General features: G+C 45.3%; 1 protein-coding gene across 1 annotated transcript in view; it reads right to left on the reverse strand.

The window, feature by feature from the left end:
• The window catches only part of LOC115131014 (collagen alpha-1(XI) chain-like), a 256495-nt gene that overhangs the window by 139075 nt on the left and 94920 nt on the right, over positions 1-22500 (reverse strand). Inside the window, exons 8-17 of the mRNA XM_065019254.1 lie at positions 20753-20806; positions 20462-20503; positions 20119-20181; positions 12662-12736; positions 11447-11530; positions 10036-10092; positions 7502-7555; positions 4667-4720; positions 3940-3993; positions 3663-3716 (exon numbers count right to left, since the gene is read on the reverse strand). Of these exons, the coding sequence (XP_064875326.1) occupies positions 3663-3716; positions 3940-3993; positions 4667-4720; positions 7502-7555; positions 10036-10092; positions 11447-11530; positions 12662-12736; positions 20119-20181; positions 20462-20503; positions 20753-20806 (591 nt within the window). The remainder of the gene's footprint in view (positions 1-3662; positions 3717-3939; positions 3994-4666; positions 4721-7501; positions 7556-10035; positions 10093-11446; positions 11531-12661; positions 12737-20118; positions 20182-20461; positions 20504-20752; positions 20807-22500) is intronic.

Genomic DNA, 22500 nt, shown 5'->3' on the forward strand with positions numbered 1-22500 from the left:
CTGCCCTTCTCTCTCTCTGCAGCCTAAGCTCCTAATTTAGCCTGACAGGGTCTGGTGTGTCTCTTCTGAGGGTGTTTAGAGCAGATGGCACAGAAAAAGACTGGGACTGGAGCTTGTATCATGATCATGCTTTTCAACATGTTGCTTGGCTACAAGTCTGGTGACAACTCTGTGGAAGAGATTGTTATCAGAGGATCAATTTGGCCACACTATTGGTCCAACTGTAAATCTGAACAAAAAAATGACTTGCTCATTTATTTTTTAGATTACCACTTCAAAGCCATTCAAATGAGTTTTTACAATAATATTAGCTCCGCATTTCATTTCAGAATTAAAGACTTAGGTGATTGTATAATGTTGCACCCAAAGAAAATCACGAGATTAATCAGAACAACAAGCTTATGTAGCCAAAAGTGTCAGACATTTTAACCCCCCCCCCCCCCCCCAACCCTAAAAGTTGTGGCATTTTGTTTTTAGCCAATTTGGTCTTATCAAACGGGGCCAACAGTATTTCACCCATAAGCCTATACACTTCCAAGTCCTGTTTCTCAGACCAACACTAGTCTATTGTTCAACAGGATAGATTTCTCCAGTATGGATCACCTGCCTCATTAAATCTGCCTGTAATTAACTTCAGATCCTCTGGAATGAGTGAGAGTATTAGACAGAAAATACCAGTGTTTTGGGAACCTATTGCAGGCATGATTAGGACTCATATTCTCTCTCTTTCACCATTAGAGGCTAGGGGGTTGACCCTTCATTTCAAAACTGGAGGTCATTGTTTTGTAGAGATTGAGAATTTGTGACTCGTTTCAGGAAACTGTCACACTTCACAGGAGAGATGTTTAAACATAAACTATTTGTTTTTGCCTTCTGGGACATGTGAACTTTTATGTTCTTTAATTACAAACTGGTATGCAATCTGTAAATATGAATACTATTCTTAAATTAGGAGCCTAGTTGGTTTATCCATGGAAAAAGTCAGCAACCTTCCCGTTAGCCATGATTGGTTGCGAAAATGAGTGGACTGGACATGCTGAGAGATGAGTTGGAATCAGGCTGCCATGATTGCTTGAAATTATGAGTGGACTGGACATGATGAGAGATGAGTTGGAATCGGTCTGCCATGATTGCTTGAGATTATGAGTGGACTGGACATGTCGAGAGATGAGTTGGAATAGGTCTGTATTACACATGGGTCTATAACATGAGCTGGTCAGTAGGTAATCCTTTCTAACACAGCTTTTTTTGAAAGATATCACGTAGTAGAACTGCAAAAGTGTTGCTCTCCACTTTCTGGAGGACCAAGTTTTGAAATGAGTGTTATTAGAGAATGATAGCTCAGGAGACTGAGACAATTCTGCCGTTTGATTGCAAATATGCAGAGGGAGTCGAAAAGAGAACACACAGAAGGTTATTGTAATAAATACCTGTCTCCGCATTACATCTTCAAACTAAGGGCAACCATGGCATCCGTGACAGAGAGGGGGAAGCATCCATCCATGTATATATGGGTAAGAGAGTCTAACTAGCTACATTTTCAAATATTACATGTTTCTAATGTTGTCAGAAAGTCATTTTCATTTCAAGCTAAAGCGTAATGTTAGTTATCTAGCTAACGTTAGCTGGCTGGCTGGCTAGGCAACGTTACGTGTATGATCAATGTAGTAATATTATTTGTATTTCAGAGCATTGCTAGCTAGCTAACATTAAACCTGGTTGGTTAGCCACCTGCAGATTCATGCAGGATAGTAACATTATGAGTTGGGGTTATGGTTAATTGTTTAGCTAGCTAGCTACATGTCTAAACAAAAGACTCCACTATCTATTTATTTATTTTTTTACCTTTATTTTACTAGGCAAGTCAGTTAAGAACAAATTCTTATTTTCAATGACAGCCTAGGAACAGTGGGTTAACTGCCTGTTCAGGGGCAGAACGACAGATTTTGTACCTTGTCAGCTCGGGGATTTGAACTTGCAACCTTTACGGTTACTAGTCCAATGCTCTAACCACTAGGCTACACTGCCGCCCCAATGCAAGTATGCAAGTAATCATTTCAATAGAATGTTCATGATGTCACAGCGACAACTGTCAATAGACGTAGCTGATAAATTCACTCTGGCCATCTACTTCGATTCCAGAGCACTCTAGTCTGACTGTGTCAGAGTGCAGAATAACCGATGAACTTACTGACAATAAACACCCGTTGAATATGGCCGGTGTCAATAAACACCCGTTGAATATGGCCGGTGTCAATAAACACCCGTTGAATATGGCCGGTGTCAATAAACACCCGTTGAATATGGCCGGTGTCAATAAACACCCGTTGAATATGGCCGGTGTAAATAAACACCCGTTGAATATGGCCGGTGTCAATAAACACCCGTTGAATATGGCCGGTGTCAATAAACACCCGTTGAATATGGCCGGTGTCAATAAACACCCGTTGAATATGGCCGTGTCAATAAACACCCGTTGAATATGGCCGTGTCAATAAACACCCGTTGAATATGGCCGGTGTCAATAAACACCCGTTGAATATGGCCGGTGTCAATAAACACCCATTGAATATGGCAATAAACACCCGTTGAATATGGCCGGTGTCAATAAACACCCGTTGAATATGGCCGGTGTCAATAAACACCCGTTGAATATGGCCGGTGTCAATAAACACCAAGAATATGGCCGTGTCAATAAACACCCGTTGAATATGGCCGGTGTCAATAAACACCCGTTGAATATGGCCGGTGTCAATAAACACCCGTTGAATATGGCCGGTGTTAATAAACACCCATTGAATATGGCCGGTGTCAATAAACACCCGTTGAATATGGCCGGTGTCAATAAACACCCGTTGAATATGGCCGGTGTCAATAAACACCCGTTGAATATGGCCGGTGTCAATAAAAACACCCCGTGTCAATAAACACCCGTTGAATATGGCCGGTGTCAATAAACACCCGTTGAATATGGCCGGTGTCAATAAACACCCGTTGAATATGGCCGGTGTCAATAAACACCCGTTGAATATGGCCGGTGTCAATAAACACCCGTTGAATATGGCCGGTGTCATTTACAAACAGACAATCTGACAACGCTCTGAGTTTACCAACCCCCAGAGCACACTCTGAGCACACTCTGGCACTCCAGACTGAATTTACCAAACCCACCGTAGTATAAATCAGCCTTTAGTCTTGAAATCTTTGGTTGTTTAGTACTGTACATGGCCTCACATGTGAATACTTAAATAGATGGGTGTGGCTAAGGCTTAATTAAGAAGGTGTGAACTATGCTGAATGGGTGTAGACAACGAGGAGATCTCCAGTAGGTTTACCAAAACATTCAAGGGCCATTTTCTCTAAAGTGGGTTTACAAGTGTATCAACGTTCAAAGCACAATTACTTTCACATTGTTCCTCAACTGTAGTGTATGATATATCATTTTCTAGCTCTGAATCTCTACTTTTATCCCACGTACATTTTCATTTTTTTTCTACATACGACCGAATCGAGCCGGTCGGTCACATGGCGTTTCCTGTTTGCTTCACCGGTCATTTCCTTGAAGGATAAAGGATCTCAACCATTCATTTCAGAACAGTCTATGGCCTTCTCATTTAGGGAGCGGTACACATGCAGGTGCTTGATACGTTACTGTTGCTCACCCTGTGTCCCTTGGCACCAGGTAGGCCGGGCAGGCCATCGAAGCCTCCGTCTCCCTGTAGAGAAACACAATGTGACAATGACCACCGAGTCCCCAGGCTACACAGACATCATCGTGTATACGTTGGTAGTGACCAACACAGAACAGTCACACGTAATAGACAGAGACATCATGTATACGTTTACAACACAGTGGTAGTGACCAACACAGAACCGTTACACAGAACCGTTACACGTAACAGACAGAGACAGTGACTAGTGGTCAGAGACATCATGTACCTTAGACCCCGACTCTCCAGGCATTCCTCGGGCGCCAACGGCTCCACCACGACCCTGAGAGAGAGAGAGAGAGAGAGAGAGAGAGAGAGAGAGAGAGAGAGCGAGAGGCAGAGAGAGGCAGAGAGAGAGAGAGAGAGAGAGGCAGAGAGAGAGAGAGAGAGAGAGAGAGAGGCAGAGAGAGGCAGAGAGAGGCAGAGAGAGAGAGAGAGAGGCAGAGAGAGAGAGAGAGAGAGAGAGAGAGGCAGAGAGGGGCAGAGAGAGAGAGAGAGAGAGAGCGAGAGGTTAAACATGGAATCCTCAAGAACAATCAGGCAATGGCATCTACCTGGAAATGCAATTACAGCCAATTATGTCATCTACTGCCAGGTTGTACGATTTTTAACTGGATTTTACAACATTCAGGGAATTGTTTGTTAATGATAAACCAGATCGTACACTGCACCCACACTACACACCCACACTACACACCCACACTACACACACACGCACAGCACACCCACACTACACACCCACACTACACACCCACTACACACCCACACTACACACCCACACTACACACACACACTACACACACACACACACACACACACACTACACACACACACACACACACACAGCACATACACTACACACTACACACCACACACTACACACACACCACACACTACACTCTCACACACACACACACCACCCACCGGAGGAGGCAGAGTTCACTCGGTCCACTTACCCTCTTACCAGATTTGCCTATTTGTCCCGCAGACCCTTGGACTCCCCTGGAGCCCTGTGCAGGACATGATGGCCAGATTATAGTCAGCTAGGGAACATTCACTGAATAACTATTCATTAAATATAGGTGTAACTGTAGTGATGTATAGGTAACTGTAGTGAGGTATAGGTAACTGTAGTGATGTATAGGTAACTGTAGTGGGTATAGGTAACTGTAGTTAGGTATAGGTAATTGTAGTGAGGTATAGGTAACTGTAGTGAGGTATAGGTAACTGTAGTGAGGTATAGGTAACTGTAGTGAGGTATAGGTAACTGTAGTGATGTATAGGTAACTGTAGTGAGGTATAGGTAACTGTAGTGATGTATAGGTAACTGTAGTGAGGTATAGGTAACTGTAGTGAGGTATAGGTAACTGTAGTGATGTATAGGTAACTGTAGTGATGTATAGGTAACTGTAGTGAGGTATAGGTAACTGTAGTGAGGTATAGGTAACTGTAGTGAGGTATAGGTAACTGTAGTTACAGGTAACTGTAGTGAGGTATAGGTAACTGTAGTGAGGTATAGGTAACTGTAGTGAGGTATAGGTAACTGTAGTGAGGTATAGGTAACTGTAGTGATGTATAGGTAACTGTAGTGAGGTATAGGTAACTGTAGTGAGGTATAGGTAACTGTAGTGATGTATAGGTAACTGTAGTTACAGGTAACTGTAGTGAGGTATAGGTAACTGTAGTGATGTATAGGTAACTGTAGTGAGGTATAGGTAACTGTAGTTAGGTATAGGTAACTGTAGTGATGTATAGGTAACTGTAGTTAGATATAGGTAACTGTAGTTACAGGTGACTGTAGTGAGGTATAGGTAACTGTAGTGATGTATAGGTAACTGTAGTGATGTATAGGTAACTGTAGTGATGTATAGGTAACTGTAGTTAGGTATAGGTAACTGTAGTGAGGTATAGGTAACTGTAGTTAGATATAGGTAACTGTAGTGAGGTATAGGTAACTGTAGTGATGTATAGGTAACTGTAGTGATGTATAGGTAACTGTAGTGATGTATAGGTAACTGTAGTGAGGTATAGGTAACTGTAGTTAGATATAGGTAACTGTAGTGAGGTATAGGTAACTGTAGTGAGGTATAGGTAACTGTAGTGAGGTATAGGTAACTGTAGTTAGGTATAGGTAACTGTAGTGAGGTATAGGTAACTGTAGTGAGGTATAGGTAACTGTATAGGTAACTGTAGTGATGTATAGGTAACTGTAGTGAGGTATAGGTAACTGTATAGGTAACTGTAGTGATGTATAGGTAACTGTAGTGAGGTATAGGTAACTGTAGTGAGGTATAGGTAACTGTAGTGAGGTATAGGTAACTGTAACTGTAGTGAGGAATAGGTAACTGTAGTGAGGTATAGGTAACTGTAGTGAGGTATAGGTAACTGTAGTTACAGGTAACTGTAGTGAGGAATAGGTAACTGTAGTGAGGTATAGGTAACTGTAGTGAGGTATAGGTAACTGTAGTAAAGTATAGGTAACTGTAGTGAGGTATAGGTAACTGTAGTTACAGGTAACTGTAGTGAGGTATAGGTAACTGTAGTGAGGTATAGGTAACTGTAGTGAGGTATAGGTAACTGTAGTTACAGGTAACTGTAGTGAGGTATAGGTAACTGTAGTGAGGTATAGGTAACTGTAGTGAGGTATAGGTAACTGTAGTTACAGGTAACTGTAGTGAGGTATAGGTAACTGTAGTGAGGTATAGGTAACTGTAGTGAGGTATAGGTAACTGTAGTGAGGTATAGGTAACTGTAGTGATGTATAGGTAACTGTAGTGAGGTATAGGTAACTGTAGTGAGGTATAGGTAACTGTAGTGAGGTATAGGTAACTGTAGTGAGGTATAGGTAACTGTAGTGATGTATAGGTAACTGTAGTGAGGTATAGGTAACTGTAGTGAGGTATAGGTAACTGTAGTGAGGTATAGGTAACTGTAGTGAGTACTGTAGGTAACTGTAGTGAGGTATGAGGTAACTGTAGTGAGGTATAGGTAACTGTAGTGAGGTATAGGTAACTGTAGTGAGGTATAGGTAACTGTAGTGAGGTATAGGTAACTGTAGTATAGGTAACTGTAGTAGGTAACTGTAGTGAGGTATAGTGAACTGTAGTGAGGTATAGGTAACTGTAGTGAGGTATAGGTAACTGTAGTGAGGTATAGGTAACTGTAGTGAGGTATAGGTAACTGTAGTGAGGTATAGGTAACTGTAGTGAGGTATAGGTAACTGTAGTTAGGTATAGGTAACTGTAGTGATGTATAGGTAACTGTAGTGAGGTATAGGTAACTGTAGTGAGGTATAGTTAACTGTAGTTAGATACAGGTAACTGTAGTGAGGTATAGGTAACTGTAGTGAGGTATAGGTAACTGTAGTGAGGTATAGGTAACTGTAGTGATGTATAGGTAACTGTAGTTACGGGTAACTGTAGTGAGGTATAGGTAACTGTAGTGAGGTATAGGTAACTGTAGTGAGGTATAGGTAACTGTAGTGAGGTATAGTTAACTGTAGTTAGATACAGGTAACTGTAGTGAGGTATAGGTAACTGTAGTGAGGTATAGGTAACTGTAGTGAGGTATAGGTAACTGTAGTGAGGTATAGGTAACTGTAGTGATGTATAGGTAACTGTAGTGATGTATAGGTAACTGTAGTTAGGTATAGGTAACTGTAGTTAGGTATAGGTAACTGTAGTTAGATACAGGTAACTGTAGTGAGATATAGGAACAGTAACTGTCTATGTTAAGTGCAGTATGATTATGAGTGGGTTCAGTAGTCTCCAGCTATGTGTTGAACCTCTCACCTGAGGACCAGGGTCTCCGGCATCACCTTTAAGTCCAGAAGAACCAGGAACACCCTGAGACAAAGATGGACCAATGAGAAGCATGGACACAAACCTTGTTAGTCCTATTGGCTCGATCATCACCCCTCAGCCAGAGAGGAGTCCTATTGGCTGGAACAGAACACCATTCAGCCAGAGAGGTGTCCTATTGGTTGGATCATAACACCACTCAGCCAGAGAGGTGTCCTATTGGCTGGATTATAACACCACTCAGCCAGAGAGGTGTCCTATTGGCTGGATCATAACACCACTCAGCCAGAGAGGAGTCCTATTGGCTGGAACAGAACAACATTCAGCCAGAGAGATGTCCTATTGGCTGGAACAGAACACCCCTCAGCCAGAGAGATGTCCTATTGGCTGGAACAGAACACCCCTCAGCCAGAGAGGTGTCCTATTGGCTGGAACAGAACACCCCTCAGCCAGAGAGATGTCCTATTGGCTGGAACAGAACACCACTCAGCCAGTGGGAACTCCTTCAAGACTGGTGGAAAAGCATTCCTTATGAAGCTGGTTGAGAGAATGCTAAGAGTGTGCAAAATTGTCATCAAGGCAAAGGGTGGCTACTTTGAACACTTTTTGTTTACTACATGATTCCATATGTGTCATTTCATAGTTTGATGTCTTCATTATTATTCTACAATGGAGAAAATAGTAAAAAATTAAGAAAAACTATTTGACTGGTAGTGTAGATTCATTTAAAACGTAATTTCCCCATTGATTTACTCATCTCCTGTAGCTTGTTATTGCCAGTTGACTGCCACAATAAAGAGGTGTTAGGTGTGGCATTACAGACATAAAGACAAATAGATTTAGCAAACTGCTAACTTCAGAATCATAAAGTAGAACAAAGTGAATGGTTTTAATCTAGCTGGGTCTGCTAGTTAAACATACAAAAAACGATCTACCTGGCTAGCTAGGTAGCTAATTCATCCAGTTTGTCCCATTGACTTTGCATGTGCTCCGGTTGGCAAGCTAACCAATTAGTATGCACTCAACCATGGATATTTTCATCAGTTAAACATGACAAACTGTATATATTAACGTATCATGATCATACTGTATATTGTAGTGAGAAAACAAACTTAAGTCTAAAATTGTGGGGTTCAATTGCAGGGCTGGATAGACATTTTAGAGCATCTAATCTAGACACTACTAGTGATTTATCAATACAGACACTATTAGTGATTTAACAACAGACACTATTAGTGATTTAACAATAGACACTATTAGTGATTTAACAATATACACTATTAGTGATTTAACAATAGACACAACTAGTGATTTAACAATAGACACTATTAGTGATTTAACAATAGACACTACTAGTGATTTAACAATAGACACTATTAGTGATTTAACAATAGACACAACTAGTGATTTAACAATAGACACTACTAGTGATTTAACAATATACACTATTAGTGATTTAACAATAGACACTACTAGTGATTTAACAATAGACACTACTAGTGATTTAACAATAGACACTATTAGTGATTTAGCAATACAGACACTACTAGTGATTTAACAATACAGACACTAGTTTTAAAATCATAAAATGGGCTCCACTTTGTCTCACAAGTCAAGAACTATTGGTTTTAAAAGGGAAAACACAATATAATGATACTGGATTTTGTATAGCGCTGTTCTACCAACTGAGGTCCTCAAAGAGCTTTACACAGTAATGGAGAAACTCCCCTCCATCCACCACCAATCAGCAGCATCCTCCTTGGTGAGGCATGGCAACCATTTTGTGGTAGAACGCTCACCACACGCCAGCTATCAGGTGGAGAGGTCAGGAGTTATATTGGCCTATTAGGAACGAGGGGAAGGATTAGGTGGCCATGACGGTATGAGGGCCAGATTTAGGCAGGACTCCAGGGTTAACACCCTTACTCTTACGATAAGTGCCATGGGATCTTTAGTGACCACAGAGGGTCAGGACGCTTGTTTAACGTCCTAATCAAAAGACGGCACCCTACGCAAGGCAATGTCCCCTTCACTGCCCGGGGGCAATGGGGATCTCCTTAGACCAGAGGGAGGGGTGCTCCCTACTGGACCTTCAGCACCACTTCCAGCAGCATCTTGTCCCCCATCCAGGGACCGACCTGGACCAACTCTGCTTAGCTTCCGAGGTAAGCCAACTTTGGGATGCAGGGTGGTATCAAATAAATACAAACAAAAAAATGAATGCAATAGAATTGAAAAAAGAAGCTTCGAGCCTCTAATTGTGTTGGTTTTTCATCTCTACTCAGCCTCATCCATGGAAAACTCTAGGCTGAAGGCACTGTTATAGCTGTATACCTCAGGATGGTTATACGTAGGAAGCTATCTCATAGGAAGAAGGGTAAAAGGCCAGGGTGAATTGTGACACCATACATTGTAGGTTTCTGACAGGGCAGTCAATGACCTGTATTCACCTTCCACGGGGAGACTTGGTAAGAGGGATGTGTCTGTCTGTGTGTGTTATCAGGGGGGGGGCGACTAAAACTCACCACTGGACCAGATCTCCCTGTGAGACCCATTGGACCTGAGGGACCTCTCATGGCGAGCTGTGGGGTAGATGAAAGGGGATGGAGGAGGATGGAGGGGAGGGAGGGAAGATGGAGGGGATGGAGGGGGGGAGGAGGATGGAGGGGAGGGAGGGAAGGGATGACAAATCACCAGTCAGAAGGAGACAGATGAACACCCTCCATATGTCCCAGTACCACACACCCTACCATCCTATTCCTCACTCAGACACTACCTCATACCTCAGACACTACCTCAAACATCAGACACTACATCATACCTCAGACACTACATCATACCTCAGACACTAACTCATACCTCAGACACTAACTCATACCTCAGACACTAACTCATACCTCAGACACTAACTCATACCTCAGACACTAACTCATACCTCAGACACTAATACCTCAGACACTAACTCATACCTCAGACACTAACTCATACCTCAGACACTAACTCATACCTCAGACCCTATCATCCTATTCCTCACTCAGACTCTCACTCATACCTGACACTACCTCATACCTCAGACACTAACTCATACCTCAGACACTAACTCATACCTCAGACACGACGTCACACCTCACACCCTATCATCCTATTCCTCACTCAGACTCTCACTCATACCTGACACTCTCTCATACCTCAGACTCTCACTCATACCTCAGACACTCTCTCATACCTCAGACACTCTCTCATACCTCAGACACTCTCTCATACCTCAGACACTCTCTCATACCTCAGACAGTTTTCTCTTACTTTTTCTGTGATGTCATGGGCTTGTGAAACATTACGACGCAGTGGCCTACACTCATTCACCTAATCGTTTTCTTCTCTCTGTCTTTCCTCAGACACCTGTTCATCTGCTGTGCTGGCTCACCTGTGGGTCATTAACCCCATGTAGTGTGTTTTAACTGCCTGTTGCCTCCTGTATGTGTCCCAATCAGGCTGTGTTTCTGTCTGTAGCCTGTTCAGCACATATCTCAGGGCCTCTCCTTTTAGTGTTGTACAAGGCCGAGCTGAACCTCTCAGCCCCACTACATCCCCTCCCATCACCCTGCATCCCACCTAAAAGGCCTGTAATGTTGTAATACCCCCCCCCCCCCCCCACACACACACACACACACTTGCACACATCTTCCCCTAAACTACAGCTGTGTGAAAGGATATACTAACGAAGGGCTAGAAGGCTGAAACGCCAATGGCTTTCTCTTCTTAATAAATAAAAGGGAGATATGCCCAGAGGTTACACTGAACCCTGCTACAGCTCTGGTGTTTGGCCCTCTTCGGCCTGCTACAGCCCTGGTGTTTGGCCCTCTTCGGCCTGCTACAGCTCTGGTGTTTGGCCCTCTTCAGCCTGCTACAGCCCTGGTGTGGTCGCAACGTACTCACTCTGGCCTGGGAGAGAATAGCCTGTGCTTGGGCCTCTTGAGCAGACACCACAGGACCCTTCTCTCCATCCCCTCCGAAACGGAACTTTCACACAGAGAAACACGCAGAGACACACAGAGACACACACACAGACACACACGGTGACACAGAGACACACAGAGACACACAGAGACACAGAGACACAGAGACACACAGAGACACACAGAGACACACACGGAGACACACAGAGACACACACGGAGACACACAGAGACACACAGAGGAACACAGAGGAACACAGAGCCACACACAGAGACACACAGACACACACACCGACACACACACAGACACACAGAAACACACAGACACACAGAGGAACACAGAGACACACAGAGGAACACAGAGGAACACAGAGAAACACGCAAAGACACACAGAGACACACAGACACACACGGAGACACACACAGAGACACACACAGACACACACGGAGACACACAGAGGAACACGGAGACACACAGAGACACACAGAGGAACACAGAGACACACAGAGACACACAGAGAAACACAGAGGAACACAGAGGAACACAGAGACACACAGAGGAACACAGAGACACACAGAGGAGCACAGAGACACAGAGACACACAGAGGAACACAGAGGAACACAGAGACACACAGAGACACACAGAGGAACACAGAGGAACACAGAGACACACAGAGACACACAGAGGAACACAGAGGAACACAGAGACACACAGATGAACACAGAGGAACACAGAGACACACAGAGGAGCACAGAGACACAGAGACACACAGAGACACACAGAGACACACAGAGACACACAGAGGAACACAGAGGAACACAGAGACACACAGAGGAACACAGAGACACACACAGAGACACACAGAGGAACACAGAGACACACAGAGACACAAAGAGGAACAAAGAGACACACAGAGGAACACAGAGACACAAAGAGACACACAGAGGAACACAGAGACACACAGAGACACACAGTCGTTACAAAAGAAAAATCACAATCATGCTGTGCACAATGAACATCTAAATATCAATCAAATATATGGATCAAGCAAGATGATCAATCAATTAATGTTTAAAGCCCTTTTTACATCAGCAGTTGTTAGAAAATGGATTTACCAATACATTTAAATAGTGGTAGATAATAGTGGTTGTTGGATTGGATGTAAATTCCCAATATTCCTGGTCTGGTACTTACTGGCAGCACCAGCATGGTACCAGGCGGACCTGGCAAACCGTCGGCTCCTGCAAGACCAGCCCACCCTGCGGGACCCTGGGAAACGAAGTCAACAAGACAAGAGGAAAGATTCCATGTTAGAACGTGTCCAGAGCGAGTGAGAGAGGGAGAGGAGACAGGAGAGGAACAGGAGAGGAGAGGACAGGAGAGGGCATGACAGGAGAGGAAAGGAAGGAGAGGACAGGAGAGGACAAGACAGGAGAGGACAGGACAGGAGAGGACAGGAGAGGAGAGTACAGGAGAGGACAGGAGAGGAGAGGACAGGAGAGGAGAGGACAGGAGAGGAGAGGACAGGACAGGACAGGAGAGGAGAGGACAGGAGAGGGCATGACAGGAGAGGAAAGGAAGGAGAGGACAGGAGAGGACAAGACAGGAGAGGACAGGACAGGAGAGGACAGGAGAGGAGAGTACAGGAGAGGACAGGAGAGGAGAGGACAGGAGAGGACATGACAGGAGAGGACAGGAGAGGACATGACAGGAGAGGAAAGGAAGGAGAGGACAGGAGAGGACAAGACAGGAGAGGACAGGACAGGAGAGGACAGGAGAAGAGAGTACAGGAGAGGACAGGAGAGGAGAGGACAGGAGAGGACATGACAGGAGAGGACAGGAGAGGAGAGAGAGGAGAGGAGAGGAGGGGAAAATAGAGGACAGGAGAGGACAGGAGCGGAGAGGACAGGAGAGGAGAGGGCAGGAGAGGAAAATAGAGGACAGGAGAGACAGGAGAGGGCATGACAAGAGAGGACAGGAGAGGAGAGGACAGGAGAGGACAGGAGAGGACATGACAGGAGAGGAAGGAAGGAGAGGACAGGAGAGGACAGGAGAGGAAAGGAGAGGAATAGAGAGGACAGGAGAGGACAGGAGAGGAAAAGAGAGAACAGGAGAGGAGAGGACAGGAGAGGAAAATAGAGGACAGGAGAGGACAGGAAGGGAGAGGACAGTAGAGGACAGGACAGGAGAGGACAGGAGAGTACAGGAGAGGACAGGAGAGTACAGGAGAGGACAGGAGAGGAAAGGAGAGGACAGGGGAGGAGAGGAAAGGAGAGGACAGGAGAGGAAAAGAGAGGACAGGAGAGGACAGGAGAGAGGAGAGGACAGGAGAGGACATGACAGGAGAGGACAGGAGAGGAGGGGAAAATAGAGGACAGGAGAGGACAGGAGAGGAGGGGAAAATAGAGGACAGGAGAGGACAGGAGAGGAAAAGAGAGGACAGGAGAGGAAAAGAGAGGACAGGAGAAGAAAATAAAGGAGAGGAGAGGGAGGAGAGGAGAGGAGAGGAGAGGGAGAGGAGAGGAGAGGAGACGAGAGGAGAGGGGACGAGAGGAGAGGAGAGGGGACGAGAGGAGAGGAGAGGAGAGTACAGGAGAGGACATGAGAGGAGAGGACAGGAGAGGACATGACAGGACAGGAGAGGACAGGAGAGGAGAGGACAGGAGAGGAGAGGAGGGGAAAATAGAGGACAGGAGAGGACAGGAGCGGAGAGGACAGGAGAGGACAGGAGAGGGCAGGAGAGGAAAATAGAGGACAGGAGAGACAGGAGAGGGCATGACAAGAGAGGACAGGAGAGGAGAGGACAGGAGAGGAGAGGACAGGAGAGGACAGGAGAGGACATGACAGGAGAGGACAGGAGAGGAAAAGATAGGACAGGAGAGGACAGGACAGGAGAGGACAAGGGAGGAGAGGAGAGGACAGGAGAGGAGAGGACAGGAGAGGACAGGAGAGGATAATAGAGGACAGGAGAGGAAAAGAGAGGACAGGACAGGAAAAGAGAGGACGGGAGAGGAAAAGAGAGGACAGGAGAGGAAAATAGAAGACAAGAAAGGACAGGAGAGGAAAATAGAGGACAGGAGAGGACAGGAGAGGAAAATAGAAGACAGGAGAGGACAGGAGAGGAAAATAGAAGACAAGAAAGGACAGGAGAGGAAAATAGAGGACAGGAAAGGACAGGAGAGGAAAATAGAGGACAGGAGAGGACAGGAGAGGAAAATAGAGGACAGGAGAGGAAAATACAGGACAGGAGAAGAAAATAAAGGAGAGGAGAGGAGAGGAGAGGAGAGGAGAGGGGAGGGGACGAGAGGAGAGGAGAGGAGAGGGGACGAGAGGACAGGAGAGGACAGGAGAGGACAGGAGAGGAAAAGAGAGAACAGGAGAGGAGAGGACAGGAGAGGAAAATAGAGGACAGGAGAGGACAGGAAGGGAGAGGACAGGAGAGGACAGGACAGGAGAGGAAAGGAGAGTACATGAGAGGACAGGAGAGTACAGGAGAGGACAGGAGAGGAAAGGAGAGGACAGGAGAGGAAAGGAGAGGACAGGAGAGGAAAAGAGAAGAGAGGAGAGGAAAGGAGAGGAAAATAGAGGACAGGAGAGGACAGGAGAGGAGAGGACAGGAGAAGACAGGAGAGTACAGGAGAGGACAGGAGAGAAAAGGACAGGAGAGGACAGGAGAGGAGAGGAAAGGAGAGGAAAATAGAGGACAGGAGAGGACAGGAGAGGAGAGGACAGGAGAAGACAGGAGAGTACAGGAGAGGACAGGAGAGAAAAGGACAGGAGAGGACAGGAGAGGATAAGAGGGGACAGGAGAGGAAAAGAGAGGACAGGACAGGAGAGGACAGGAGAGGAAAAGAGAGGACAGGAGAGGAAAAGAGAGGACAGGAGAGGACAGGAGAGGACAGGAGAGGAAAAGAGAGGACAGCAGAGGACAGGAGAGGAAAAGAGAGAACAGGAGAGGAGAGGACAGGAGAGGATAATAGAGGACAGGAGAGGACAGGAGAGTACAGGAGAGGACAGGAGAGAAAAAGAGAGAGAGATAGAGAGAGAGAGGGAGAGACAGAGAGATATATACATACACACACACACATATACATATATACACACACACACACACACACACACACACACACACACACCATTCAATGGGTAAATAAGAACATCCTTATTATCATAATTGTCTTCCATCCATTATAACACCAGCAGGAGAGGACATGAGAGGAGAGGACAGGAGAGGAGAGGACATGAGAGGAAAGGACAGGAGAGGAGAGGAGAGTACAGGAGAGGAGAGGACAGGAGAGGGCATGACAGGAGAGGAAGGAAGGAGAGGACAGGAGAGGACAGGACAGGAGAGGACAGGAGAGGAGAGTACAGGAGAGGACAGGAGAGGACAGGAGAGGACATGACAGGAGAGGACAGGAGAGGAGAGGAGGGGAAAATAGAGGACAGGAGAGGACAGGAGCGGACAGGAGAGGAGAGGACAGGAGAGGACAGGAGAGGAGAGGGCAGGAGAGGAAAATAGAGGACAGGAGAGGACAGGAGAGGGCATGACAGGAGAGGACAAGAGAGGAGAGGACAGGAGAGGGCATGACAGGAGAGGACAAGAGAGGAGAGGAGAGGAAAATAGAGGACAGGAGAGGACAGGAAGGGAGAGGACAGGACAGGAGAGGACAGAAGAGTACAGGAGAGGACAGGAGAGGACAGGAGAGGACAGGAGAGGAAAAGAGAGAACAGGAGAGGAGAGGACAGGAGAGGAAAATAGAGGACAGAAGAGGACAGGAAGGGAGAGGACAGGACAGGAGAGGACATGAGAGGACAGGAGAGGACAGGAGAGGACAGGACAGGAGAGGACAGGAGAGGACAAGGGAGGAGAGGAGAGGAAATGAGAGGAAAGGAGAGGACAGGAGAGGACAGGAGAGGACAGGACAGGAGAAGACAGGAGAGTACAGGAGAGGACAGGAGAGAAAAGGACAGGACAGGACAGGAGAGGATAAGAGAGGACAGGAGAGGAAAAGAGAGGACAGGACAGGAGAGGACAGGAGAGGACAGGAGAGGAAAAGAGAGGACATGAGAGGAAATAGAAGACAAGAAAGGACAGGAGAGGAAAATAGAGAACAGGAGAGGACAGGGGAGGAAAACAGAGGACAGGAGAGGAAAATACAGGACAGGAGAAGAAAATAGAAGACAGGAAAGGACAGGAGAGGAAAATAGAAGACAGGAGAGGAGAGGAGAGGAGAGGAGAGGAGTGGTGAGGACAGGAGAGGAGAGGAAGGGAGAGGACAGGAGAGGAAAGGAGAGGACAGGAGAGGAAAAGAGAGGACAGGAGAAGAAAATAAAGGAGAGGAGAAGAAAATAAAGGAGAGGAGAGGAGTGGAGAGGAGAGGAGAGGACAGGAGAGGAAAGGAGAGGACAGGAGAGGACAGGAGAGGAAAATAAAGGAGAGGAGAAGAAAATAAAGGAGAGGAGAGGAGTGGAGAGGAGAGGAGAGGACAGGAGAGGACAGGAGAGTAAAGGAGAGGAAAGGAGAGGACAGGAGAGGAAAAGAGAGGACAGGAGAGGACAGGAGAGGACAGGAGAGGACAGGACAGGAGAGGAAAATAGAGGACAGGAGAGGACATCAAGGGAGAGGACAGGAGAGGACAGGAGAGTACAGGAGAGGAAAAGAGAGGACAGGAGAGGAAAAGAGAGAACAGGAGAGGACAGGAGAGGACAGGAGAGGAAAAGAGAGGACAGGAGAGGAAAAGAGAGGACAGGAGAGGACAGGAGAGAAAAAGAGAGGACAGGAGAGGAGAGGAGAGAAAAAGAGAGGACAGGAGAGAAAAAGAGAGGACAGGAGAGAAAAAGAGAGGACAGGAGAGGAAAATAAAGGAGAGGATAGGAGAGGAGATGAGAGGAGAGGAGAGGAGAGGAGAGGAGAGGAGAGGAGAGGAAAAGAGAGGACGGGAGAATAACCTCACTACCAGGTGACTGTACTGGAATATCTTAACAACTGTACCACAGTTCACACTGGGCTATAGGAACGTTCACACTGACCCTGGGCTATAGGAACGTTCACACTGTACCTGGGCTATAGGAACGTTCATACTGCACCTGGGCTATAGGAACGTTCATACTGCACCTGGGCTATAGGAACGTTCATACTGCACCTGGGCTATAGGAACGTTCACACTGTACCTGGGCTATAGGAACGTTCATACTGCACCTGGGCTATAGGAACGTTCATACTGCACCTGGGCTATAGGAACGTTCACACTGACCCTGGGCTATAGGAACATTCACATTGCACCTGGGCTATAGGAACATTCACACTGCACCTGGGCTATAGGAACGTTCACACTGCACCTGGGCTATAGGAACGTTCATACTGCACCTGGGCTATAGGAACGTTCACACTGACCCTGGGCTATAGGAACGTTCACACTGAACCTTAGGGGATAAGTTAGATTTTAGCCCAGGGATAAGAGAGATTTTAGCCCAGGGATAAGAGAGATTTTAGCCCAGGGATAAGAGAGATTTTAGCCCAGGGATAAGAGAGATTTTAGCCCAGGGATAAGAGAGATTTTAGCCCAGGGATTCACACTTGTACATTACCAGTAAGAAACGGGGTCAAGAACAACACATTTTCACTGTCACAATAACAAAAGCTGAACTTTTAGGTAATTTGCATATGCTTGTGATGCCTGTTGATGCGTTCTGAACGCTATATTAATAAGTTAATTTATACTATATTTATATATTATAATATTTATTTCATCCTTCCATCTGAGGAAAAAAACCTGACAAGGAAATTAAATAAAACATGTGTTGCTATGAGGAAAACGTTTTCTATGCAGGCTGGCTAACGTCTTCTCACTCAGTGAGTCACCTGCTTAACAAACTCTACAGCTGGAAGGGCAGCAAACACTCCATTTTCATCTGCTTTCATAGTTTTTCTATTGACATTTATCCATTAAAATTATATTGTTGCAGGATTTCGTCTTGATCAGAAAACGTTGTGAGCATAGCCTTGCTATTGAGAAAGGCCGCCGTAGGCAGACATGGCTCTCAAGAGAAGACAGGCTGTGTGCACACTGCCCACAAAATGAGGTGGAAACTGAGCTGCACTTCCTAACCTCCTGCCCAATGTATGACCATATGTTGAAGGAATTTAATTCCTCTGTTTTAATTCCCAATTAAAATTAAACACTGTCAATTCATAAGAATTTGCAAGACCCTTATTTTATAGGAATGGACAGAGCCCGGTCTTAAAAGTCAAGTAACAGCCTTTATTCAAGAGAGTACTTAGTACATACACATTTTACCACAGGTTATAAACTGAAAATGACGTCAGCGTTTTCTAAATGCTCCGTCTCTTCTTGACACTGGTAGAAAGGCTCTATAGTTCTCAAGCCTTCCCTCCTCGCCTAGAGCCAAGGTCAGTCAGTGTAGATAAGCATTCTAGACAGTCTGGAGATATAGTTCATTAATTTTAAACTCTTGACCACATTCACTACATTATATTCAATACTGGGATCAAGAGAGAAAATTCATACATGTACATGTACATGTACAGTAGCATAATAGTATTCTGATTAGTACATCCTGATTGAAATGTATACATAATTAGTCATTATAGATACAAAATTCCCTTAACACCATATTAGAGACACATATTTCCCTCAGATTACACAGATCCACAAAGATTTAGAAAACAAATCCAATTTTGATAAACTCCTGTATCTACTGGGTGAAATTCCACAGTGTGCCATCACAGCAGCAAGATTTGTGACCAGTTGCCACAAGAAAAGGGCAACCAGTGAAAAACAAACACCATTGTAAATACAACCCATATTTATTTTTATTTATTTTCCCTTGTGTACTTTAACCATTTGTACATTGTTACAACACTGTATATATATATAATATGACATTTGTAATGTCTTTATTGTTTTGAAACCTCTGTATGTGTAATGTTTACTGTTATTTTGTATTGTTTATTTAACTTTTGTATATTATCTACCTCACTTGCTTTGGCAATTTTGACACGTTTCCCATGCCAATAAAGCCCTTGAATTGAATTGAATTGAGAGAGAGAACGACAGAGAACAACAGAGAGAGAGAGAGAGAACGACAGAGAGCGAGAGAGAGAACAACAGAGAACAACAGAGAGAGAACGACAGACAGAGAGAGAGAGAGAGAGAGAGAGAGAGAGAGAGAGAGAGAGAGAGAGAGAGAGAGAGAGAGAGAACAACAGAGAACAACAGAGAACGACAGAGAACGACAGAGAGAGAGAACAACAGAGAACAGAGAGAACGACAGAGAGACGACAGAGAGAGAGAAGAGAGCAACAGAGAACAAGAGAGAGAGAGAACAGAGAGAACGAGAGACGAGAGAGAGAACAACAGAGAACAGAGAACAGAGAACAACAGAGAACAACAGAGAACAACAGAGAGAGAATGACAGAGAGAGAGAGAACAACAGAGAACAACAGAGAGAACGACAGAGAGAGAGAGAGAGAGAGAGAGAGAGAGAGAGAGAGAGAGAGAGAGAGAGAGAGAGAGAGAGAGAGAGAGCGAGAGAGAGAGAGAGAGAACGACAGGGAAGAACAGAGAGAGAGAGAGAGAGAGAGAGAGAGAACGACAGAGAACGGCAGGTACACAGGAAGAGAGACTCACCCTGTCACCCGGATCTCCAGCAACACCAGGGGGTCCATGTAGACCCAAGGGGCCCGGGAGACCCTACAGAAACACAACCCAATCAAACTGAGGCACAGCCATGTTGTTACATAGGCCTCAATCCTGACTTGAGATAAAGCCCTGTAGACTGAGACTAAGTCACTAAGTCACGTACAGTAAGACACTCAATTTAAGTGTCATTTAAGTTTGAGTAGAGATTTAGTGCACTAGTTTTCACCAGAGCCCTATGGCTACTGGTTAAAACTAGTGCACTACAAAGGGAATAGGGTGCCATCTCTGGACACACACATGGCCTCAGGATGAATAGATATGTGTTACTCACAGCTGGGCCTGCAGGTCCAGGAGTGCCTTCAATTAGCATGCCCTAAACGTGATGGACAGACGACAGGATTGAAGAAATGGGACAGCGAGAATGAAACACAGCAGTGTTTTACATCGTGTTACGTCACAATTAAAAGAGAAATACCATCCACCCCACTGCATCCTGTCTCTATACGGAAGAAAACATTCATTTATAACCAAACAGTTTCTTTCAACTTCCTGTATGACACAATGTGTTTTCTCTACACACATTCCCTTAAAAAAGCAGCTGTGTTGTGTTTTTGGGTCTTACAGGTTCAATCACAGCGGGTTCGCCCTTCTCGCCTTTCTCCCCAACACCAGCCACCTGTGAAGAGAGGGAGGACACCAGCGTGACTTCCTTCATACCGAGCTACAATCACCGGATCAATGACCAACGGGATGGGCGGCATGAGGGATAAGATGAATAAAAGAGGCAATTCAACAAGCGAAGAAGAAGGTCATTTTGATGCATGGTTTTAAAGAATATGATGTGATCAGCCAATCAACAGTGTGATCAGCCAATCAGCAGTGTGATCAGCCAATCAACAGTGTGATCAGCCAATCAGCAGTGTGATCAGCCATTCAACAATGTGAACAGCCAATCAACAGTGTGATCAGCCAATCAGCAGTGTGATCAGCCATTCAACAATGTGAACAGCCAATCAACAGTGTGATCAGCCATTCAACAGTGTGATCAGCCAATCAACAGTGTGATCAGCCATTCAACAGTGTGATCAGCCAATCAGCAGTGTGATCAGCCATTCAGCAGTGTGATCAGCCAATCAGCAGTGTGATCAGCCAATCAACAGTGTGATCAGCCAATCAGCAGTGTGATCAGCCATTCAACAATGTGAACAGCCAATCAGCAGTGTGATCAGCCAATCAGCAGTGTGATCAGCCATTCAACAGTGTGATCAGCCAATCAGCAGTGTGATCAGCCATTCAACAATGTGAACAGCCAATCAACAGTGTGATGTGTGGTCAGCCAATGAACAGTGTCATGTGTGGTCAGCCAATGAACAGTGTGATCAGCCATTCAACAGTGTGGTCAGCCAATGAACAGTGTGATGTGTGATCAGCCAATCAGCAGTGTGATCAGCCATTCAGCAGTGTGATCAGCCAATCAACAGTGTGATCAGCCATTCAACAGTGTGATCAGCCAATCAGCAGTGTGATCAGCCAATCAGCAGTGTGAACAGCCAATCAACAGTGTGATGTGTGATCAGCCAATCAGCAGTGTGATCAGCCAATCAACAGTGTGATCAGCCATTCAACAGTGTGATCAGCCAATCAACAGTGTGATCAGCCAATGAACAGTGTGATCAGCCATTCAGCAGTGTGATCAGCCAATGAACAATGTGATCAGCCAATCAGCAGTGTGATCAGCCAATGAACAATGTGATCAGCCAATCAGCAGTGTGATCAGCCAATCAACAGTATGATCAGCCATTCAGCAGTGTGATCAGCCAATCAACAGTGTGATCAGCCATTCAACAGTGTGATCAGCCAATGAACAGTGTGATCAGCCAATCAGCAGTGTGATCAGCCAATCAGCAGTGTGATCATCCAATCAACAGTGTGATCAGCCAATCAACAGTGTGATCAGCCAATCAACAGTGTGATCAGCCAATCAACAGTGTGATCAGCCAATCAACAGTGTGATCAGCCAATCAACAGTGTGATCAGCCAATCAACAGTGTGATCAGCCAATCAGCAGTGTGATCAGCCAATCAACAGTGTGATCATCCAATCAATAACTACAAGAATGAGAGAATAAAGAACAGAGAGAGAGAAAGAAAGATAGAAATGTGGACAACGTGTTAGTCTCCATGAAGGAGGATGGATCAAGATGCTTGAAATGGACAGCAGTGTCATTGTATTCATATAGATCATATGTGATATAGATCATATGTGTTAGGATGACTGGGTGAATCAGAGTGAATAACTCATATTGAACTGTGTGTTAGGATGACTGGGTGAATCAGAGTGAATAACTCATATTGAACTGTGTTAGGGTGA

Source organism: Oncorhynchus nerka, linkage group LG6, assembly GCF_034236695.1.
Source record: "Oncorhynchus nerka isolate Pitt River linkage group LG6, Oner_Uvic_2.0, whole genome shotgun sequence".
NCBI lineage: Eukaryota > Metazoa > Chordata > Actinopteri > Salmoniformes > Salmonidae > Oncorhynchus > Oncorhynchus nerka.